Source organism: Neoarius graeffei, chromosome 9 (genome assembly GCF_027579695.1).
Source record: "Neoarius graeffei isolate fNeoGra1 chromosome 9, fNeoGra1.pri, whole genome shotgun sequence".
In the NCBI taxonomy this organism is placed as follows: domain Eukaryota; kingdom Metazoa; phylum Chordata; class Actinopteri; order Siluriformes; family Ariidae; genus Neoarius; species Neoarius graeffei.
In genome coordinates this window covers 32,668,455-32,694,028 of record NC_083577.1, presented here as the reverse complement: position 1 = coordinate 32,694,028, position 25,574 = coordinate 32,668,455, and the positions used below count along the sequence as shown (strand labels likewise).

Here is a 25,574-nt window from a genome sequence, read left to right as displayed (position 1 = left end):
CACACCAGATACCGAAAGCAAAGGTTCACATACTTTTGCCACTCACAGATATAAAACATTGGATCATTTTCCTCAATAAATAAATGACCAAGTATAATATTTTTGTCTCATTTGTTTAATTAGGTTCTCTTTATCTACTTTTAGGACTTGTGTGAAAATCTGATGATGTTTTAGGTCATATTTATGCAGAAATATAGAAAATTCTACAGGGTTCACAAACTTTCAAGCACCACTGTAAATGCTTGAGATAATCACAATGATCTGCCAATAGAATGAGAACATTTAAACTTGAAATGAGTAAAAATATTTTTGAAACAGATTTAAAAATCTTCTATTTCTTTAAAAACAAAGAGAAATTCTAATAAGGAGAAATATGAACTGAATTTGCCTATATTCAATATATTTTTACTTGCTATCATGTTCTGCAGTGCTGTTGTGTCTTCAATATGTACTAATAATATCAATTTCAGCAACATAAAATATAGATCCACAACCTCACCTAAAATAGCCAATGATGACGATGGCCACCAGAAGAGACGCAAAGGACACTGCATACCCCACAGTGTACATGATGTGAAGCTTCTCAAAAAATATGTGCTGGAAGTACAAATTATGTGTAACAGTACAAAATAGTGGTTTATGCACAGTGGGAATATCTGCATAAGAGTACAATAAAAGTAGAATATTATTTGGCAATAGCTTACTCGCTCTCTGTTGGGCCCAGGAGATTTTATACACTCTGTGTAATTGGCCCACGTCTTATTCAAGCCCTCTCCAAGCACCCACAAACCGTTGGATTCACACTTCCTGTAGGCGTAGCCTGTAAAAGAGAAAATACATGTTACTAGATGTACTATAGCATACAGTATATGTTTATTAAACAAAAGACTCATGAAGATGGAATACACAAAAAATCTATTTTTCTCATTCTCAAATTGTTCACAGCTTTATTCAAGACAATAAATGTAATTCTGAATGTACCTGTGAGTGGCTGTTCTTTTTAGACATTTTAAAACATTTAGCTGTCACTGGGTATCTTCAAAGAAAGACTGAAGATCTACCTTTTAACTTGAGCACTAATTAAAAAAACTGCGTTATTATTGTACTAACTTGTTTTTGTAATAACAGCTTTCGAACAAAATTTTAGCTTGATAGTGTTCTTACACCCTGACCTATTTGTAATAGCATAACATTTTTTTAAACTACAAAGCACATTGAAACTCACTCTGGATAATGATGCTGGCTGAAATGCTGTAAAATTAAATATCATACCTGCATGGTTGAAATCATAGATGTATCTGGGACAGGGCACTTTGGTCAGAAATCCAGGGGAACCTTGTGGCCAACAGATCAAACCATCCCATTCTGGAGAGCACACATCTGCTTTTTTCCAAGGAAAAGAGAAGTATTCATATAAATTATCACTGTATTGTGATGTTTTCTCATTAAGCATATGTTCAGAATAAGAGGGCCACATCCAGGGTTCAAATGTATTAGTTATTCATGCTTCAATGTATTAATTTAATTGATTAATGCTGTTTTATCTCCAAACAAGTGTTGCAATTCATAAAGACATAATAATTAATTTTTGCACTCTTTAAAGCAGTTGAACAAGTTATCCTTATTCCTTCAGAACACACACACACACTGTGTGTGTGTGTGTGTGTGTGTATATATATATATATATATATATATACACACAGTTGAAACCGTATATTTACATACACTTTAGGAAAAGACACAATCTTTTTTTTTTTCCTCATAGTCAGACATGAAATCAGACAGACATTCACTTTAACTTTTTCATGTCTGTCTGAATATTTTAAATTATTTCAATGTACTTAATGCCAAATTAATCAGAGAAGGAGTTTTTTATTCAATATTTTAATTGCTTTTATCAAATCAGAAGTTTACATACACTGCAGTTTGTGTGCCTTTAAACAATGTAGGAACGCCCAGATGATGATGTCATGTCTTTGGAAGCTTCTGATAGGTTAATTGGCAACATTTGAATTAATTGGAGACACACCTGAGACACACACCTGTGATTGTATTTTAAGGAACACCTCAAACACAGTGCTTCCTTGTACACAACATGGGTAAATCTAAAGAAATTGATCAAGATCTCAGACTAAGAATGGTTAACTTGCACAAGTCTGGCTCATCTTTGGGGGAAATTTCAAGAAGCCTGAAGGTGCCACGGTCTTCAGTTCAAACCATTATACGAAAGTATAAACAATGTGGGAATGTCGAGCCATCATACCGCACAGGAAGGAGACGGATTCTGAGTCCCAGAGATGAGCGGGTTCTGGTCAGTGCTGTGCGTAAGAACCCAAGAATGAATGCAAAGGACCTCGTGAAGATGATGGCTGAAGCTGGTAAGAGTGTGTCACTGTCCACGATGAAACGAGTTCTGCACCAACATGGGCTGAAAGGTCACTCTGCCAGGAGAAAGCCATTACTCCAACACAAACATAAACAGGCCAGATTACAGTTTGCAAATGAACACAGGGGAAAGGATCTCAATTTTTGGAGACATGTCTTGTAGTCGGATGAAACTAAAATTGAGCTGTTTGGCCATAATCAACAACGATATGTTTGGAGAAAAAAAGGAGACGCTTACAATCCTAACAACACCATACCAATAGTGAAACATGGCGGAGGCAGCATCATGTTGTGGGGTTGTTTTGCTGCAGGAGGTACTGGTGCACTTCACAAAATCAATGGAGTAATGAAGAAGGAACAGTATGTGGAGATACTGAACCAACACCTGAAAGCATCTGCCAGGAAGTTAAAGCTTGGCCGCAAATGGGTCTTCCAAATGGACAATGACCTGAAGCACACCGCCAAACTGGTCAAAAAATGGCTTGATGACAACAAAGTCAATGTTTTGGAGTGGCCATCACAAAGCCCCGACCTCAACCCTATTGAGCATTTGTGGGCAGAGCTGAAACGACATGTGCATGCAAAGCAGCCAAAAAATATGGCCCAGTTATACCAGTTCTGTCAAGAGGAATGGGCCAAAATTCCTGTCAAGTATTGTGCAAAGCTTGTTGAAGGTTATCCAAAATGTTTGACCCAAGTCAGACAGTTTAAGGGCAATTGTACCAAGTACTGATGAAGTGTATGTAAACTTCTGATTTGATAAAAGCAATTAAAATATTGAATAAAAAACTCGTTCTCTGATTAATTTGGCATTAAGTACATTGAAATAATTTTAAATATTCAGACAGACATGAAAAAGTTAAAGTGAATGTCTGATTTCATGTCTGACTATGAGAAAAAAAAAAGATTGTGTCTTTTCCTAAAGTGTATGTAAATATACGGTTTCAACTGTATATATATATAAAATGTCTTGCAAAATTATTCATCCTCCTTGGTGTTTGTCCTGTTTTGTTGCATGACAAGTTGGAATTAAAATGGATTTTTGGGGGATTAGCACCATTTGATTTACACAACACGCCTACAACTTTAAAGGTGCAAATTTTTAATTTTTTTTATTTTTTATGGAACATTAACAGTAATTCAGATGAAAAACAGAAATCTGGAATGTGCATAGGTATTCACCCCCCAAAGTCAATAGGTTGTAGCTTTAGCTGCAATTACAACTGCAAGTCTCTTGGGATATGTCTCTGTGGCAGTTCTTGTGTATGGGCGGAGCACAGAAGACGGCAGGACAGAGCTCAGGTTGATAAACCGTTTTATTGTCACACTTTTCAGTCTAACTTAGTTTGAAAACACAGACACACACACAACTGGCGTCTGGTTCGGGGAAGCTCCTCTGCTCTCCCTCTTTAAATAGGGCGCGGTCACTGGGAAGACACACACAAACACCGGTTAATTGACGTCAGGTGTAGTGATTCTGCCACTTACCTTCCCTGACTCCGCCCTCCCGTCACAGACCGACGCTTGACCATGCCCCCGCTGCCACATACCCCCACCGCCTGACTCAGGCTGGGCGGCTGTCCGGCCTGCAGCCGACTCCCCCCCCCCCCCGACGGGAGAGGAAGTCCGCCACGACCATCTGTGCCCCCGGCCTGTGGACCACCTTATAATTAAAGGGTTGGAGTGCCAGATACCAATGGGTGATCCGCGCATTGGCATCCTTCATGCGGTGGAGCCACTGGAGGGGTGCGTGGTCCGAACAGAGGGTGAAAGGGCGCCCCAGCAGGTAGTACCGGAGGGCAAGGACTGCCCACTTGATGGCCAGACACTCTTTCTCTATGGTGCTGTAGTGCCCCTCACGCACCGACAGCTTCCTGCTGATGTACAGAACGGGGCGGTCCTCCACCTCCTGGGACAAAACGGCCCCCAGCCCTCTGTCCGACGCATCGGTCTGCAACATAAAGGGGAGAGAAAAGTCAGGGGAGTGTAAAAGTGGCCCCCCACACAGTGCAGCCTTTACCTCAGAAAAAGCCCGCTGGCATTGCTCCGTCCACTGGACCGGATCTGGTGCCCCTTTTTAGTGAGATCAGTCAGCGGGCTGGTGACGTCCGAATAGTTATGTATAAACCTACGATAATAGCCAGCCAGCCCGAGGAACTGTCTCACCCCCTTTTTGGTCTTGGGCCTCGGGCAGGCCGCAATTGCTGCAGTCTTGTTAATTTGGGGACGCACCTGCCCGTTGCCCAAGTGGAAACCCAGATACCGTACTTCCACCCGCCCAATCGCACACTTCTTCGGGTTGGCTGTGAGGCCCGCTCGCCTCAGCGACCTAAGGACGGCCCTTAGATGTTCGAGGTGCCTCGGCCAGTCATTACTATAGACGATGATGTCGTCGAGATAGGCGGCCGCATAGGTGGCGTGGGGGCGGAGGACCCTGTCCATCAGCCGCTGAAACGTAGCGGGCGCCCCAAACAGCCCAAACGGAAGTGTGACGAATTGGTGTAAACCAAACGGTGTGGAAAAGGCCGTTTTTTCTTGGGATGGGGAGTCAAGGGGATCTGCCAATATCCCTTCGTCAAATCCAGTGTCGAATAAAAGCGAGCAGTGCCGAGTCAATCGAGCAACTCATCAATACGAGGCATTGGGTACGCGTTGAATTTAGACACCGCGTTGACTTTTCTATAGTCCACACAGAACTGGACCGACCCGTCGGCCTTGGGTACCAAGGCCACCGGGCTGCTCCAGTCACTGTGGGACTCCTCGACGATGCCCATTTCGAGCATGGTCTCAAGTTCTTCCCGAACCACCTTTTTTTTGTGTTCGGGTAGCCTGTAAGGGCGGCTACGCACTACCACCCCCGGGGGCGTCTCTATGTGGTGCTCTATGAGGTTAGTGCGACCGGGCAGGGGCAAGAACACATCCGAAAACTCGGTCTGCAACTGGGCGACCTCCGTGAGTTGGGTCGGGGAGAGGTGGTCTCCACAGGGGACCGGAGAGGTACGTGATGCCAATGCCCCTTTTTGAACCTCCGGTCCCAGCTCCGCCTTCTCTGGAACCACTGACACCAATGCCACGGGGACCTCCTCATTCCAGAGTTTAAGCAGATTGAGGTGGTAAATCTGTAGCGCCCCCCCATCCGTTCGCCTCACCTCGTAGTTGACGTCCCCGACTCGCCGTGTGACCTCAAAGGGTCCTTGCCACTTGGCGATCAATTTGGAGCTCGATGTGGGCAACAGTACGAGTACCTTATCTCCCGGTGTGAACTCCCTAAGGCGCGTAACCTTGTTGTACAGGCGGGCTTGCCGTTCTTGGGCCTGCCGCAAATTCTCCTGGGTTAGGTGGGTGAGCGTGTGGAGTTTTGCACACAGGTCCATAATGTATTGAATTTCATTCTTACTTTGTGAAGGTCCCTCCTCTCAATTTTCCCGCAGCACGTCTAGAATGCCGTGTGGCTTACGCCCATATAATAATTCGAATGGGGAGAACCCCGTGGAGACTTGGGGGACCTCTCGCACTGAAAACAACAAGGGCTCGAGCCACTTATCCCAATTATGTGCGTCCTCACTTACGAATTTTTTAATGATATTCTTGAGGGTGCGATTGAACCGTTCCACTAAACCGTCCGTTTGTGGGTGATACACGCTGGTGCGGATCGACTTAATCCCCAATAACCCATACAGTTTGCGCAGTGTCCGTGACATAAATGTGGTGCCTTGATCAGTCAGAATCTCTTTCGGGATTCCAACTCGGGAGATAACGCGGAAGAGCGCCTCCACAATACTGCGTGCTGAGATGTTGCGCAGGGGCACTGCTTCCGGGTATCACGTTGCATAGTCCACCAGAACTAATATAAAGCGGTACCCTCGTGCTGACCGATCTAATGGCCCGACGAGATCCATCCCAATCCTTTCGAACGGGGTCTCAATTAATGGTAGAGGGCGCAAAGGCGCTTTTGGAATGGCCGCTGGATTTACTAACTGGCATTCGCAGCACGCCGTACACCACCTACGGACATCGCCGCGAATCCCCGGCCAATAGAATCGGGCCATTATTCGGGCTAGGGTCTTATCCTGCCCTAAGTGTCCAGCCATGGGATTAAAGTGAGCCGCCTGGAATACTAATTCCCGGCGGCTCTTTGGAATTAAAAGTTGCGTGACTCACTCTTTAGTTTGAGTGTCCTGCGTCACTCGGTATAACCTATCCTTCATAATAGCGAAGTAGGGAAAGGACGGGGTGGCATTCGGCAGGAGCGTTTGACCATCGATTACTCTCACTTGGTCAAACGCATGCCGCAGAGTCTCGTCTCGCGACTGCTCTAATGGGAAATCTGTGAGGGATTCCCCAACAGAGAGAGGAGGGGCCGGCGGCTTCTCACTCTGCCGCGGAGATAACGTAGACGGCTCTGCAACAGCTGCTCCTGCCAAAGCGACACCGGGACCTCCCCCTGTTAAATGGCAGGACCCACTCTTTACTAAGTGTGTCATTAAATCCCGAAATCCCGGCCAATCAGTCCCCAAAATTAAAGAGTGGGTAAGGCGAGGATTAACCGCCGCCTTCACTATAACTTTTTCCCCTCGGAAACAAATGTGGACCGACACCAAAGGGTAGCTGTGAACGTCCCCGTGCACACACAACACCTTCACCCCCTGTGCTCCCCCCAATGCCTCGTTTTGCACCAGGCTTTGTTGAATTGAGGTCTGATTACAACCAGAATCCACCAATGCCTTATATGTATCCCCTTGAATACTCACCGGTATGCGATACGCTCCGGCCCGATCGAGGGCGGCTTCTGGCGCGTCGGGGATCTGAACCACCGCGCCCACCTCCATTGCCGTGCACTGCTGTTGGAGGTGGCCCGGTTCCCTGCAGCGCCAGCAAACCGGCCCGGGCTTCCTCTCTGCACTGGTGTTCGGGGGCTCACTCACCTGAGGGGGGGGAGAGACAGACACAGAAGGGAGAAACGGGAGGGCACTGCGGGTGCAACGGGCTGGCTGGGGTGGTGCCGGCCCCCGCCTCCACGGTGGGGGAATGGGGCGAGGACGGGACACAGGAAGAGGGGGAGAGAGAGAGAGAGAGAAGAGGCTGTCTGCTGTCCTGCCACCGGAACAGCCGCCAAATGGTCCTCCGCCAGCTCGATGGCCTGATCCAGCGACGCCGGGCGGTGGCACTGGACCCACTCCGCGGTTCCTGTGGGCAAGTGCGTGATGAACTGCTCCAGCACCACCTGATCGACGATCTCCTCGGTGTCGCGGTTGTTGGCCCTCAGCCACCACCAGCAGGCGTCCCGGAGTTGCTGGCCAAACGCAAACGGCCGGCCAACTTTCTCCAAGCGCAGAGCGCGGAAGCGCTGATGCTGCTGTTCCGGGGTGCGCCCCACATGCTGGAGGATGGCCCAGTGAAGGTCCGTGTAGGCCAGCCGGCAGTCGGCGGGGAGCTGTAGCGTGGCCAGCTGCACCTCTCCCGTCAGCAGGGGGAGGAGGCGTGCCGCGCGCTGATCCATTGGCCACCCCGAGGTCTCCGCGACTTGCTCAAAGAGTGTGATGAAAGCCTCAGGGTCATCCTGCGGGCCCACCTTTGTCAGGGTGAGGGGGGACGGGCCCGCGGTGGAAGCGTCGGTTGTCCCTGCCGACGCGAGGAGGTGCCGGAATGCCTGTCGGTCCTCTTGCTGGGCCAACACCAGGGCCTCGAAGTGCTGCTCCTGCTCCTTACGGAGCGTGACTAGCGCCTGGTGCTGGCTTTGCTGGGCCGTGGTGAGGGCATGGACCAGGTCGGCAAACGGGGAAGACTCCATGGGGTGGTTCAGCATTGGTGCTCCAGTCCCGGGTTTCGGCACCACTGTGGCAGTTCTTGTGTATGGGCGGAGCACAGAAGACGGCAGGACAGAGCTCAGGTTGATAAACCATGTTATTGTCACACTTTTCAGTCTAACTTAGTTCGAAAACACAGACAGACACACACACAACCGGCATCTGGTTCGGGGAAGCTCCTCTGCTCTCTGCTCTCCCTCTTTAAATAGGGCGCGGTCACTGGGAAGACACACACAAACACCGGTTAATTGACATCAGGTGTAGTGATTCTGCCACTTACCTTCCCTGACTCCGCCCTCCTGTCACAGACCGGCGCTTGACCACGGCCCCGCTGCCACAGTCTCTATTAGCTCAGCACATCCAGTCACTGGGATTTTTGCCCATTCCTCAAAGCAAAACTGCTCCAACACCTTCAAGTTAGATGGGTTGCGTTGGTGTACAGCAATCATCAAGTTATGCCAGATTGGATTGAGGTCTGGCCTTTGACTAGGCTATTCCAAGATATTTGAATGTTTTCATTTAAACAACTCCAGTGTAGCTTTTGCAGTATGTTTAGGGTTGTTGTCCTGCTGGAGTGTGAACCTTCGTCCGAATCTCAAACCTCTGGCTGACTCAAACAGGTTTTCCTCTGGAATTGCCCTGTATTTAGTGCCATCCATCTTACCTTCAGTCCTGACCAGCTTTCCTGTCCCTGCAGATGAAAAACATCCCCACAGCATGATGCTGTCACCACCATGCTTCACTGTAGGAATGGTGTTCTCAGGGTGATGGGAAGATGGCATTTCCCATGATGGCCAAAAGTCATCTGACCAGAGAATCTTCTTCCATGCCAAGTCAAGTCAAGTTTGTTTGTATAGCGTTTTTAACAAAAGACATTGTCCCAAAGCAGCATTACAGAATTTGAATGACCCAAGACATTAGCCAATTTTATCCCTAATCTATTGCCAATGAGCAAGCCCGTGGCGATGGCGGCAAGGAAAAACTCCCTCAGATGACACAAGGAAGAAACCTTGGGAGGAACCAGACCCAAAAGGGAACCCACCCTCACCCAGACAACAACAGACAACATGACGATACCATTAACAGTTTTAACATGAAGTCAGTTTCGTTGATGCTATAACTCTTCGTTAATGGAAACTTGAGTGCAGAACTGTTCATGACAACTGCAGTCCTAAAGTTAGCAAGTCAACTGTAGTCCTCATGTCTGTGAAGATTCTCAGTCATCCAGGTCATAGTAACTGTGGGTGGTAAAAGAGAGCAACTGGACTTGCTTGCTTGTCCCAAAGCAGCGTTACAGAATTCAAGCAAGTCCAGTTGATCTTTTACCACCCACAACTGTAGTCCTCAGCCATAAAAGCATTACTGTAAGTGTCCAGAGCGTCTTCCAAGTGTGACTTTCAACTGTCCATATGGGGCCGTCCTCCACAGGAGCGATGTAATGAGACTCCAACCAGACATAGGGCATCAGGATGGATCAGGCAGGTCCGAGGAGCAGAAGAGGTCAGCACCTCGATCCCAGGATTGACATGTAACTCAGAGGGACAGATTTGGGGGGAAGAGAGAGAAAACACAGGTTGTTAGGTATGCCTAATGCCACCTGAATAAGTAGGTACAGTATACATTTTGTGCCGAGTACAAGCAGGGACTCCAGCAAAACTAACTATGACAGCAGAACTAAAAGGGGAAAGCCAGAAGGTAACACAGGCATGAGGGACATAAAGCAGCCAGCCACTACACCGTCAACAAAATCGAGTGAGCAAGCGAGTGGGGGACTGACAGCATCCATACATCCCAGTTTACCAAAACACTATGTCTGAGGACCCTCCAGATCTACACCTTTACCTCATAAACACCATTAACAAAAGGCTTGACTAAACAGATATGTTTTCAGCCTAGACTTAAATGCTGAGACTGTGTCTGATTCCCGAACACTACTTGGAAGGCTGTTCCATAACTGTGGGGCTTTGTAAGAAAAGGCTCTGCCCCCTGATGTAGCCTTCACTATTCAAGGTACCAGCAGATAGCCTGCACCTTTTGATCTAAGTAGGCGTGGCGGGTCATAGAGGACCAGAAGTTCACTCAGGTACTGTGGTGCGAGACCATTCAGTGCTTTAAAGGTCAATAGTAGTATTTTATAATCAATGCAAAATTTGATTGGGAGCCAATGCAGTGTGGATAAGACAGGGGTGATGTGGTCATATTTTCTAGTAGTGCCCCTAAAATCACTGAATCATTGAAATTGAAAAGGATCCCTCCACCCCTGCACAGGCACTCTCAGGTGATCATGTCAGGGCAAAATTGGCCTTTGGTTATTTACTCTTTACATTAATGTTATAGAAAACATATTGCTCTCAATGGTGCATTTTGCCCATGTTCAGGGTGGAAAATAAAAAAGAAAGATTCAAGTAAGACAAGCCAAATTGGTGTTTTTAAAAAGAAGGGATCATGGAAAATAAAGAAAAAAATATTTAAAAAATCTGTGCACATTCCCACAAGGTGTTACGTTGCTCTGAAAATGACATCCAAAATGATTTGTCAGACTTGTGAGGTCTTCTGTTCAAACACTGATAGAGTTTCCTTTCTGTTTATTGCTTTTTTTGAGAGTGTTTCTACTTATCTCAATAAGGGAAAAAAAATCAAGAGCCTATGTTGGGTAAAAATATGTCTTCTGAAGGCCTAAACAGAGCACAGCCAAAAACTCCAATAAAATTTTGATCATCTTTGAGGGAGTGCTATGACCATGCAGGATCATCCAGACCCAAAATGACAGTTTTGCTATGTACTATCCCTATTTATGTACCAGCCTGCAAAATTTGAGCCTCCTACATAGTTTAGTTCTTGAGCTATGGGCTTGTGAACTTTGACAAAAAAAAAAAGTCTGAACAAAATTGACACCCCCCTCCCCCAGTAAAACTGGCTGTAACATGGAAAGTATACATCTTACATTCAAATAAAGTTACAGTGTTTCTCCTAGGTAACATGGGTACATCTGGTGATTTTTTTCAGAATTTTTTGAGACCTAAGTGCGCGGGCCCCAGTTGAATTGACGTGGAATGACCCAGAAAGCTATCCGGGTAATGTTATCAATGTGAGTTTCGAATGAAAGACTGGGGTCAATAATCACCCCGAGGTCTTTTACTGCTGCACGTGAAGAAACAAAGACCATCCAGAGTTACTATGTAATCAGAAAACTTACTTCTAGCTGCATGTGGTCCGAGTACAAGTACTTCGGACTTGTCAGAGTTAAGCAGAAGGAAGTTAATAAGCATCCAGTGTCTAATGTCCTTCACACATTCCTCAATTCTATTAAGCTGGTGTTTCTCATCTGGTTTTGCAGAAACATACAACTGTGTGTCATCAGCATAACAGTGGAAACTAATACAATGTTTACGAATAATATCACCCAGAGGTAACATATATATAAAGAAAAAGCAGTGGACCCAAGACAGAACCTTGTGGAACACCAAACTTTACCTCAGTATGTCTAGAAAAATCACCATTTACATCAGCATACTGATGACGATCAGTTAAATAAGACCTGAGCCTGGAGAGGGCCATTCCCTTAACTCCTACAGCATTTTCTAGTCTATCCAGAAGAATGGAATGATCAATGGTATCAAATGCTGGACTAAGGTCAAGCAACACAAGCAGCGAGACACAGCCCTGATCAGACGCCAACAATAGGTCATTTACTACTTTAATCAGAGCTGTCTCAGTGCTTTGATGAGGTCTAAATCCAGACTGATACATTTCATGGATGTTATTCCTATGTAAATATGAGCATAACTGCTGTGCCACAGCTTTTTCAAGGATCTTGGAGATAAAGGGGAGGTTTGATATTGGCCGATAATTGGACAGCTGGCAGGGATCAAGGTAAGTTTTTTTTAATCAGGGGTTTGATAACTGCTAGTTTAAATGATTTGGGTACATAGCCAATCGTAAGAGAAGAATTTATTATTTTTAGAAGCGATTAAATGACTTCAGGTATTATCTGTTTGAATAGACACGCAGGTAAGGGATCTAGTACGCAAGTTGAGGCTTTTGATGCGGAGATTAATGAAAGTATTGGAATTCGATTTCTCTAAAGGGAGTAAAACATTCTAACTGCTGATCTGATACAGTTATATTGTTAACTACAGGGTCACTTACATTGTCTGACCTTAAATTAGTAGTTTGTATTTTTTGTCGGATATTCTCAATTTTGTAATTAAAAAAATTCATGAAGTCGTTGTTACTACATACTGCAGGTGTGCATGTGTCTGTAGTGGACTTATTCCTGGTTAATTTTGCTACAGTATTAAATAGCAATCTAGGATTATTTTTGTTATCTTCTATTAAGGAGGAGAGATATGTTGATCAAGCAGCACTAAGAGCTTTTCTATACATCAGGAAGCTCTCCTTCCAAGCTAATTTGAACGCTACCGATTTTGTTTGATGCCATTTACGTTCCAGTTTTCAAGTGGTCTCTTTTAAAGTGTGAGTGTCATCATTATACCAGGGTGCTAATTTTTTCTCTCTGATCATTTTCCTTTTAAGAGGAGCTACATTATCTAAAGTATAGCAGAACGTTGACTCTAAGCATTCAGTTGCCTGATCAAGTTCTGCAGGGGCTGACAGTGACCCAATCAAAGTTGATAACTCTGGGAGATCATTTATAAAGCTCTGTGCAGTAGTTGACGTGAATGTACGTTTAATACAGTAGCGTGGTGAAGTGCCTACAGTATGTTATTACTCAGACATATTTTGAATGAGATGAGATAATGATCTGAGATAACTTCAGACTGTGGAAGTGTGACTATATTTTCTATGTTTAACCCGAATGTTAGTCTTAGATTGAGGGTGTGACCACCATTATGGGTTGGTCCTATGACATTCTGATTAACCCCTACTGAATCTAAAATGGACACAAACGCTGTTTTCAAAGGGTCTTCTGGGTTATCGAAGTGAATATTAAAATCTCCGACAACTAAAGCTTTGTCTGAGATAAAATCTGCAAATTCAGAAAGAAACTCAGAATATGGCCCCGGGGGCCTGTAAATAATAAGTAACGGAATTAACTGGATAGACTTATTTTTCGAGGCTACATACATTATATTAGTATGAAGAACTTCAAATGTATTAAATTTATAACCAGGTTTGTGTGTTACACCTAGATAATCATTATGAATAACCGCGACGCCTCCTCCTCTGCCAGTTAGACGAGGCTGGTGTACAACCTGGATACAGTTACATACAGTTGTACAGTATGTAACTGTATCCAGGAGGACTGGCTTCATTTAATGCTATATATTCATTTGGCTTAATCCATGTTTCTGTTAAACACAGTACATTAATCTCCTGATCAGTAATAAGTTCATTCACCATTCGTGCTTTAGATGTACGGTAAGAGATCTAATATTTAATAGCCCCACCTTTAGATCAAAGGTGCTGGCAGTGGCTGTACAGTCAGTCTGATCTAATTTTATATTGATTAGGTTACTGGAACAAGCTCTGAGTATTTCTACTTTTTTGTTTAGCTCAGGGAACAGACACAGTCTCGATGTAGTGGATCCTGAGTGACGACTCTGTGCAGCTAGCAGACAGTCGGTTTAGCCTGTTCGTCTGCTCCCTGGCCTTAGCTCTGGATTGTCAGAAATTAACTAGGCCTCTGAGACTATGACCTATGCTGCAAGAAATGACAGCAGCACCTTCCCAAGTGGGATGGATACCGTCCCGCCCTAACAGGCCAGCAGTGCCCTCAAAGTTAACCCAATTATCTATAAAGCCCACAGTGTTTTCAGAGCACCACCTGGACAAACAGCAGTTCAGTGACCATAACCTGCTGTAAGCTATATTGCCATGCCGCATTGGGATGGGGCCAGAGCATACTACAACATCGGACATCGCCTTCGCGCCCTGGCTCCCGGTATACACCTGACTAAAGCTGCTGGTGCCCCAAAAGGCATCCATGTGTTTGCAAACTCCAAACATGTTTTCTTATTTATTTTTTTTTCTTTCACCAATGACTTTTTTTTTTGGCTACTCTTCCATAAAGCCCCACTCTTAAAGTGGTCCTATGGATGGATACTCCCATCCCTACTGTGGATCTCTGCAGCTCCTTCAGTGTTATCTTTGGTGTCTCTGTTGCATCTCTGATTAATGCCCTCCTTGCCCGGTCTGTGAGTTTTGGTGGGTGGCCTTCTCTTGTCAGGTTTGTAGTGGTGTCATATTCTTTCCACTTTGCGATCATGGATTTAATGGTGCTCTGTGGGATATTCAAAAGTTTGGGATTTTTTTTAATAACCCAACCCTGATCTATACTTCTCCACAACTTTGTCTCTGACCTGTTTGGAGGCTCCTTGGTTTCCATGCTGCTTGCTTAGTAGTGTTGCAGAGTCAGGGTCCTTCCAGAACAGGTTGGTTTATACAGACATCATGTGACAGATCATGTGACACTTTGATTGCACACAGGTGGATTTTAATCAACTAATCATGTGACTTATGAAGTAAATGTTTTGGACCAGCTCTTATTTAGAGGTTTTATATGAAAGGGGGTGAATACCTGTGCACACTCCAGGTTTCTTTTCTTTTTTCAACTTAATTATTGTTTGTCACAATAAAAAAAAAAGAAAACAATTTGAATCTTTAAAGTGGTAGGCATGTTGTGTAAATCAAATTGTACTAACCTTCCAAAAATCCATTTTAATTCCAGCTTGTAATGGGACAAAACAGGACAAAACACCAAGGAGGATGAATATTTTTGCAAGACACTGTATACTTGGATTCTATAAATAGTCATACAACCTCACTATGGGATTAGGCCTATAAAACCTATACTATATGCTGCATGAGCAATATCAGCAGTTCCATAAAATGTAATGCCATTATAGATAAATAACTTAAATATTAAAATAATGACTGAGTTAAAATTTGCTTCTGCCAGTTTAGCACCAGCATGTAATTACAATAAAAGTATAAATCACAAATTAATCCGCCGCCATGATATTCTCCTCATGCTTACATGGGTTTCCTCCAGGCACTCTGGTCTCCTTCCACAGTCTGAAGACATGTGGATTAGATCAACTGGCTACCCTAAACAGCCTGGTGCTGTGAGGCAGTAAAAGGCCCTATTTTGCACTGTGTTGTGCACAAGTGAGTCGAGTTAATTCAGTACTAATTGTAATTGGATCACTTTGATACTATGTCAATTGAATTAATACTACATTAGTTGTATTCTGTTACATCTGCATGGAACATTATACCACCAGAGGGCACACTTGAGTTGGTGTACTCATTTCATGTCATCAGTATACTGTATATGAACCATATGGATGTAAAGAAATTGTGATCCCTTGCCATTTAGTACTATTTGTGTAAGTTCTGAGCCACTGTGTACTCTACCTAGACCTTTGTGTATGAGTGCTACATCATCTCTTGGGTTTTCAAATATGTATATCCCTTTCGTTTTGAGATGTACAGTATGCTGTACTGACCTTTGCCTGACGGTCTGACTACATTTTGGAATTGTCTTTTGGACTTGTTTGCCATCAAATTTATGTGTTTGACCTGACCTGTTCATTGTCTGAGTTTTTCGATATATACCTCATATACCTCAAGCACATAGATCCAAATCACCCTTCTGAGTCCTGTTCATGACACCCACTTTATGCCCAGTGTTACTGGAATATGCTCCGTATCCACCGCAATCCTGATCAGGAATAAGTAGCTACTGAAAGTGAGTGAGTGAGTGAGTGAGTGAAAGTCATAACCTTTCATTATTAAGATATTGCACTAAAATATACAACCCCGATTCCAAAAAAGTTGGGACAAAGTACAAATTGTAAATAAAAACGGAATGCAATAATTTACAAATCTCAAAAACTGAAATTGTATTCACAATAGAACATAGACAAAATATCAAATGTCGAAAGTGAGACATTTTGAAATTTCATGCCAAATATTGACTCATTTGAAATTTCATGACAGCAACACATCTCAAAAAAGTTGGGACAGGGGCAATAAGAGGCTGGAAAAGTTACTGTAAAGGTACAAAAAAGGAACAGCTGGAGGACCAAATTGCAACTCATTAGGTCAATTGGCAATAGGTCATTAACATGATTGGGTATAAAAAGGGCATCTTGGAGTGGCAGCGGCTCTCAGAAGTAAAGATGGGAAGAGGATCACCAGTCCCCCTAATTCTGCACCGACAAATAGTGGAGCAATATCAGAAAGGAGTTCGACAGTGTAAAATTGCAAAGAGTTTGAACATATCATCATCTACAGTGCATAATATCATCAAAAGATTCAGAGAATCTGGAAGAATCTCTGTGCGTAAGGGTCAAGGCCGGAAAACCATACTGGGTGCCCGTGATCTTCGGGCCCTTAGACGGCACTGCATCACATACAGGCATGCTTCTGTATTGGAAATCACAAAATGGGCTCAGGAACATTTCCAGAGAACATTATCTGTGAACACAATTCACCGTGCCATCCGCCGTTGCCAGCTAAAACTCTATAGTTCAAAGAAGAAGCCGTATCTAAACATGATCCAGAAGCGCAGACGTCTTCTCTGAACCAAGGCTCATTTAAAATGGACTGTGGCAAAGTGGAAAACTGTTCTGTGGTCAGACGAATCAAAATTTGAAGTTCTTTATGGAAATCAGGGACGCCGTGTCATTCGGACTAAAGAGGAGAAGGACGACCCAAGTTGTTATCAGCGCTCAGTTCAGAAGCCTGCATCTCTGATGGTATGGGGTTGCATTAGTGCGTGTGGCATGGGCAGCTTACACATCTGGAAAGACACCATCAATGCTGAAAGGTATATCCAGGTTCTAGAGCAACATATGCTCCCATCCAGACGACGTCTCTTTCAGGAAAGACCTTGCATTTTCCAACATGACAATGCCAAACCACATACTGCATCAATTACAGCATCATGGCTGCGTAGAAGAAGGCTCCGGGTACTGAACTGGCCAGCCTGCAGTCCAGATCTTTCACCCATAGAAAAACATTTGGCGCATCATAAAACGGAAGATACGACAAAAAAGACCTAAGACATTTGAGCAACTAGAATCCTACATTAGACAAGAATGGGTTAACATTCCTATCCCTAAACTTGAGCAACTTGTCTCCTCAGTCCCCAGACGTTTACAGACTGTTGTAAAGAGAAAAGGGAATGTCTCACAGTGGTAAACATGGCCTTGTCCCAACTTTTTTGAGATGTGTTGTTGTCATGAAATTTAAAATCACCTAATTTTTCTCTTTAAATGATACATTTTCTCAGTTTAAACATTTGATATGTCATCTATGTTCTGTTCTGAATAAAATATGGAATTTTGAAACTTCCACATCATTGCATTCCGTTTTTATTTACAATTTGTACTTTGTCCCAACTTTTTTGGAATCGGGGTTGTACATTAAATAAACATCTCAAGCTAAATTAAAAGTAAGTTGTTGCACACTTCAGCATTCAGACAGAATTATCGCTGAACTTGAGCTCTAACAGGATAGTTTCACATGATGTCAACAAAAGAGAATGAAGAAAAATACAGAATGACATTTGGCATAATCAAAAAAAAATGATCAAATGAGGAGTTATGAAATGAGTGCTTACAAGTATTTGTTTTGAAAGGGGTGGTCTCGATCTAAATGGAAAAAAACTCCTGCTTTGAGATCACTACTTAAGAAAAACCTGACAACCTCATAGGCGTGAAGTACACAGAGGCAATTTCAATAATTTGAAAAGGCTACATTGAAAGTAAAGTTTAGGCCCCACATACAGTGTCTTGCAAAATTATTCATCCCCCTTGCTGTTTGTCCTGTTTTGTTGCATTACAAGCTGGAATTAAAATGGATTTTTGCGGGGTTAGCACTATTTGATTTACACAACATGCCGAGTACTTTAAAGGTGTAATTTTTTTCTTAATGTAACAGAAAAAATAATTCAGATGAAAAAAATAGAAATCTGGTATGTGCATACTTTGTAGCTCAGCACATCTAGCCACTGGGATTTTTGCCCATTCCTCAAGGCAAAAGTGCTCCAACTCTGTCAAGTTAGATGGGTTGCATTGGTGTACAGCAATCTTCAAGTTATGCCACAGATTCTCAATTGGATTGAGGTCTGGGCTTTGACTAGGCCATTCCAAGACATTTAAATGTTTCCCTTTAAACCACTCCAGTGTACCTTTAGCAGTATGTTTAGGGCCATTGTCCTGCTGGAATATGAACCTTTGTCCCAGTCTCAAACCTCTGGCCGACTCAAACAGGTTTTCCTTCAGAACTGCCCTGGATTTAGTGCCATCCACCTTTTTTTCAATCCTGACCAGCTTTCCTGTCCCTGCAGATGAAAAATATCCCCACAGCATGATGCTGCCACCACCATGCTTCACTGTAGGAATGGTGTTCTCAGGGTGATGGGAAGATGGCATTGTCCATGATGACTAAAAAGTCATCTGACCAGAGAATCTTCTTCTATGTATTTGGGAAGTGTGCCACATAATGTTGGGCAACCTCCAAATGTGTTTTCTTATTTTTTTTTTCTTTCAGCAATGGCTTTTTTCTGGCCACTCTTCCATAAAGCCTTGCTCTGTGGAGTGTACAGTGGTGCTTGAAAGTTTGTGAACCCTTTAGAATTTTCTATATTTCTGCATAAATATGACCTCAAACTTCATCAGATTTTCACACAAGTCCTAAAAGTAGATATAGAGAACCTAGTTAAACAAATGAGACAAAAATATTATAGTTCGTCATTTATTTATTGAGGAAAATGATCCAATATTACATATCTGTGAGTGGCAAAAGTATATGAACCTTTGTTTTCAGTATCTGGTGTGACCCCCTTGTGCAGCAATAACTGCAACTAAACGTTTCCAGTAACTGTTGATCAGTCCTGCACACCAGCTTGGAGGAGTTTTAGCCCATTCCTCCATACAAAACAGCTTCAACTCTGGGATGTTGGTGGGTTTCCTCACATGAACTGCTCACTTCAGGTCCTTCCACAACATTCTGATTGGATTAAGGTTAGGACTTTGACTTGGCCATTCCAAAACATTAACTTTATTCTTTTTTAACCATTCTTTAGTAGAACCACTTGTGTACTTAGGGTTGTTGTCTTGCTGCATGACCCACCTTCTCTTGAGATTCAGTTCATGGACAGATGTCCTGACATTTTCCTTTGGAATCTCATCTCATCTCATTATCTCTAGCCGCTTTATCCTTCTACAGGGTCACAGGCAAGCTGGAGCCTATCCCAGCTGACTATGGGCGAAAGGCGGGGTACACCCTGGACAAGTCACCAGGTCATCACAGGGCTGACACATAGACACAGACAACCATTCACACTCACATTCACACCTACGGTCAATTTAGAGTCACCAGTTAACCTAACCTGCATATCTTTGGACTGTGGGGGAAACCGGAGCACCCGGAGGAAACCCACGCGGACACGGGGAGAACATGCAAACTCCGCACAGAAAGGCCCTCGCCGGCCACGGGGCTCGAACCCGGACCTTCTTGCTGTGAGGCGACAGCACTAACCACTACACCACCGTGCTGCCCCCTTTGGAATTCGCTGGTATAATTCAGAATTCATTGTTCCATCAATGATGGCAAGCAGTCCTGGCCCAGGTGCAGCAAAACAGGCCCAAACCATGATACTACCACCACCATGTTTCACAGATGGGATAAGATTCTTATGCTGGAATGCAATGTTTTCCTTTCTCCAAACATAATGCTTCTCATTTAAACCAAAAAGTTCTATTTTGGTCTCATCCATCCACAAAACATTTTTCCAATAGCCTTCTAGCTTGTCTACGTGATCTTTAGCAAACTGCAGACGAGCAGCAATGTTCTTTTTGGAGAGCAGTGGCTCTCTCCTTGCAACCCTGCCATGCACACCATTGTTGTTCAGTATTCTGCTGATGGTGGACTCATGAACATTAACCAATGTGAGAGAGGCCTTCAGTTGCTTAGAAGTTACCCTGAGGTCCTTTATGACGTTGCCAACTATTACACGCCTTGCTCTTGGAGTGATCTTTGTTGGTCGACCACTCCTGGGGAGGGTAACAATGGTCTTGAATTTCCTCCATTTGTACACAGTCTGTCTGACTGTGGATTGCTGGAGTCCAAACTCTTTAGAGATGGTTTTGTAACCTTTTCCAGCCTGATGAACATCAACAACGCTTTTTCTGAGTTCCTCAGAAATCTCCTTTGTTCGTGCCACGATACACTTCCACAAACGTGTTATGAAGATCAGACTTTGATAGATCCCTGTTCTTTCAATAAAACAGGGTGCCCAGTCACACCTGATTGTCATCCCATTGATTGAAAACACCTGACTCTAATTTCACCTTCAAATTAACTGCTAATCATAGAGGTTCACATACTTTTGCCATCCACAGATATGTAATATTGGATCATTTTCCTCAATAAATAAATGACCAAGTATAATATTTTTGTCTCCTTTGTTTAACTGGGTTCTCTTTATCTACTTTTAGGACTTGTGTGAAAATCTGATGATGTTATAGGTCATATTTATTCAGAAATATAGAAAATTCTAAAGGGTTCACAAACTTTCAAGCACCACTGTACAGCTTAAAGTGGTCCGATGGACAGATATTCCCATCTCCGCTGTGGATCTTTGCAGCTCCTTCAGTGTTATCTTTGGTGACTTTGTTGCATCTCTGTTTAATGTCCTCCTTGCCTGGTCTGTGAGTTTAGGTGGACGGCCTTCTCTTGTCAGGTTTGTAGTGGTGCCATATTCTTTCCATTTTGCTCTAATGGATTTTGCTATAATGTCTGGGATATTTTTTCATAACCCAACCCTGATCTATACTTCTCCACAACTTTGTCTCTGACCTGTTTGGAGCGCTCCTTGGTTTTCATGTTGCTTGCTTAGTAGTGTTGCAGAGTCAGGGTCCTTCCAGAACAGGTTGAGTTATACAGACATCATGTGACAGATCATGTGACACTTTGCACACAGGTGGATCTTAATCAACTAATTATGTGACTTACGAAGTGAATTGGTTGAACCAGCTCTTATTTAGGGGTTTCATACGAAAGGGAGTGAATACCTATGCACACTCCAGATTTCTGTTTTTTTCCCCTGTTAATTATTGTTTGTGTTACAAAAAAACAAACAAAAAAAACAAAACAATTTGCACATTTAAAGTGGTAGGCATGTTGTGTAAATCAAATGGTGCTAACCCTCTAAAAATCCATTTTAATTCCAGCTTGTAATGCAACAAAACAGGACAAATACCAAGGAGGATGAATACTTTTGCAAGACACTGTAACTACACGTGTTAATATAAATAACTTTTTCCATGTCTGTAATGTAATAATCTTTTGAACACAAGTCTTCAACATGATTTTTCAATCAGGTAGGTTATACTGTAAAAGGTGGGGCGAGCATTTTAACTAGCTTTTTTTTTGTCCACAGTGTCAAATGAATTGGTGAGAAGACTTTAGTTGCTTTTATAACATAAAGTCTCATTCATTTTAATCAAGAGGTTTCTATAATTAGTCCATACTATCAGCATCAACCAAAGTGGCTGTCCTCTCCAACCTCCAAAGCTGACAATTCTTCTATTTGGGATATTTCAACAGTGGGTTATTCCACATGTTTTGCTTATCAAACTAAACAGTAATATGGTTTGCAGTCTTGGATGACAGTGGATTCCCCCCCCACACACACACTTCAAATTCCTATCAGTGGCAACACCTGAATGGATGTAGCTACTGTAAAGTGTTTACCTGTAGGACACTACACTAATAGTGCACAGTGGGCTCTTGATAGACAGCCTTTAGAATCAACACAGGAAATTATTTCAAAACCACTTGAACACTGGGAAGCAACCTTCTTGGAATAATCGTCTATTCTTTTCTTAACGGTTGACATGTAAGCATAGATGACCTTTTGAGATAAAATTCTCATATAAATACTGATATAAACCACAGAGGTCTCACCCACTACACTTTCAACTCATGGTTAAGAACTTGATAATACATGGCCGCTCCGCACTTCACACTCAGGAGATCAGACAGCCCTTTACGCATGAACAAAGCAGAGATCCTTGACTTCACTGGTTCTTCACATTGTAATCAGTCAATCAGTTAGATAGCTCTGAACATCTCTTTAATGCTTGTTGTATGCTTAGTATGCTCACTCCATTCAACATGCACATCTACATGATGCTGTGACTGATTTTTGCAGGGTGCACTTAGCAAAATATCATCAATGTAGTCAAATGTATCTAATATTTTCTATTATAAGATTACCATAAGACAAATATAAAAGATTATTACTTTTGATTTTTAGATTTTAGAATCTTAGATTATAGTTTATACCTATAATATATAAACTATATATATATAAACTATATTATATTATATATAAAACTATAATATAGTTTTTTTTTCTTCAATTGATGGTTGATTGAATGAATGTATTGAATTGTATAGAATTTTAACTGTATATGATTTTATTGTTGGACCCCAGGAAGAATAGCTGGGTCTGTGTCCAGCTAATGGGGATCCTAATAAACTAATAAACCTGCCCACTTCTCGATTTTCCCCCTAATTTCAAGCTTGAAATTGTCTTGTTCTATTGCCAGATAACTTTGCTCATTTTAAGCATTTATTTCTACAAAGATTATATCTCTCCATTGAAGAAAAAATAAGTTAAAATGATAATATGAAGCTTAACATGAATAAACACGTTTCAAAATAGGTTTAATAGTCTTATATTTGGTTTATTTATTGTAATCTTATGAATAGAAATACTAGATTTTGATGATATTCAATATATTTTCACTTCGTAATATGTCAGTTTTTGCAGTGTATTTGCACTCAATCAAGCCAATTCGTCCCTTTCACATATCCCACAATCCACTGCATGGTTGGGAACTTCCAGTGGCCAGCCCCAGGCTGCTGATAACAGTACAAAAAACAATATTGGGCTATATAATCAGTTTCGATGTTCAAATATCGGATGTTCAAATATTATTACGTTCAAATATGTTCAAATTTTATTACCAAGTTTACATGGTCTCACAGATTTTTTTCAAGATTAATACTGCTCGAAATGATTGCACATTTACAATTTGTCATCAGTGTAAATGTACACTTAATGATGTTGGCCAGAGTTATAGTACTGAGTAGTTGGAACATGTATTTCGTGTAAACAATGCAGAGAGTGAAAGTGAAAGGGCTGTATGGGTGATAATATAAGGATGCCCGAATAAAAGCTTCTGTGCTGACAAAAAATACCATGGGACCAGGAACTAGACATATAAAAGTAATCTAATAACATCACGTTTCAGCTTGCAGCCAATATTTGAACATTGAAACTGATGACAAATTTACATTGATGACAAATTGTAAATGTGCAATCATTTCAAGCAGTATTAATCTTGAAAAATTCTGTGAGACCATGTAAACCTATAATAATATTTGAACATCGAAACTGATTATATCGCCCAGTATTGGTTTTTGTACTGTTATCAGCAGCCTGGGCCTGGCCACTGGAAGTTCTCAACTGCACAGTGGATTGTGGAATTTGTGAAAGGAACGAATAACACGCATCTGCCTTTTAACTTATGTACTGTATATTCCATGCAAAATCCAAAATGATCATCGAATTATTACGTTTAATTGTTACAATTAAATGCTTATGATCACAATGTACAGAAATGTTATTACAGATTAAGGTAAAATATCCCATATCATATATGATGAAAAGAAGTCAAGTCAAGTCAAAGTCCCTCTCATGCCAGAATCTAGTCTTCCCAGGCAGTCTCCTGTCCCAGTACTAACCAACTCTTTAAAGGAGATACGCAGAACCATGGCCTCACTTTTTGTTTATAAATGCCTTGAGACCTCAAGAATGGCATAGGAATAGTTTTAAGCATTAATAAATCTAATATAGTAATTTTTACGATTAAAATGATTCATATAGGTAGCGGTCTGAGTGAACGACCTTGACATCTGTGACGTTACGCAGGAAGGCTATCGGTTTCATAGCCATTTCTGCTATACTAAAACAGAGCTGACTGCAACTTCGAGCTTCCATTTTGAGCTAATTTATTGCCATGCCATGTAGATGTGTTGCTGCACCCACCAGCAACATGACAAAAGGTGAATTTACATTGCATTCATGGTCCAAGGATGTTCAAACGGCAAAGATTTGGACGCGTTTTTCGAGAAGTTCACGGGCACATTGGGCGCCTACAAAGTGGTCTCTCCTCTGCTTTGCACATTTTACTGAAGACTCATATGAGACCTCTGATCTGTTGAGGAGCGTTGGCTATAAGCCTGTATTGAAAGAGGATGCAGTAGAAACAATTAAAGGAAAAGAAAACTACAAGAAAAGGAAAGTAAGTTCAGTTGCACCAGTTCTCCTGGAATGTGAGCTGAGGGTTGTTGCTAAAACCCGTGATGGAACATGACGTGACATGACATATTATCGCTCGGGCAGTGACCTCCCTGCGGTTGTTGCTAAAACCGGTGACATCCCGTCTCGGGTTTTAGTAATTACCTGAGTCGAGCAGTAATGGTGGAGTACTCAGTATGGAGAAAATGGAGAATGAGTGGACCAGCCATCTGATTTCTCTGCTGGATATGCTTGTCTCAGGGCAATTCCATGTAAATGTCAACCTCACCATGCAAAAATAAAGCAACATGTAATACATCAAAACCACTCCCAGAGATATCACCTAGGCCTGTATTTTACAGATGTGAATAAGTTGAACCAATTTGTAACCAACCTAATATGTCACTGTCAGTCTTTCGTTCTTATAATGTAAAACCCAAGCTAAAATCAACTTTGATCATGTACAATTCTATATTATTGCCACAAGCCACAGAAATGTATGCTAAAATCCACAAAACAGCAAAACAATAGCCATCCTAAATATTATTTAAGAACTTTGATAGTTTTCGCTGATATTTAGAGAGTTTTTCAAAGGGTTATGGTGGTTAAATTGCTGATTTTCTAAACATATGCCATGTCTATTTCAGACGCGTCACATCCATAACGGAATTTCGTCACATCCATAACGCTGACTTTTCCTTCCGAAACTCTGCATGAAATACAAAATATTTTAAACAAAGATTTTTTAATATTCACCTTGGACCCCTCTATCAAATGGATATCTCCATTTCGACATTAGGTTTACAATTTCACAGAGTTTGATAAAAATGTACAGTCACCCAAGAAAAGTGATACTTTTTCTGTCACATCCATAACGCATCTTTTATTGGCATTTTCTGGCATGCCCTAGATGTACTATGGGAATTGTTCTTGTTCTATCACTTCTCCAGTATGGTACAGCCTTAAAATATGCAACACCTGTTTAAATACTGGGAGACAATAAAACATGCACTGGGTCATTTGTTGCCATTTTG

General features: G+C 42.4%; 1 protein-coding gene across 1 annotated transcript in view; it reads right to left on the bottom strand.

Annotated features, from left to right (window-relative positions):
* The window catches only part of pth2ra (parathyroid hormone 2 receptor a), a 193,749-nt gene that overhangs the window by 155,541 nt on the left and 12,634 nt on the right, over positions 1-25,574 (bottom strand). The window contains exons 3-5 of the mRNA XM_060928657.1: positions 1,273-1,383; positions 705-820; positions 500-597 (exon numbers count right to left, since the gene is read on the bottom strand). Coding sequence (XP_060784640.1) covers positions 500-597; positions 705-820; positions 1,273-1,383 — 325 coding nt within the window. The remainder of the gene's footprint in view (positions 1-499; positions 598-704; positions 821-1,272; positions 1,384-25,574) is intronic.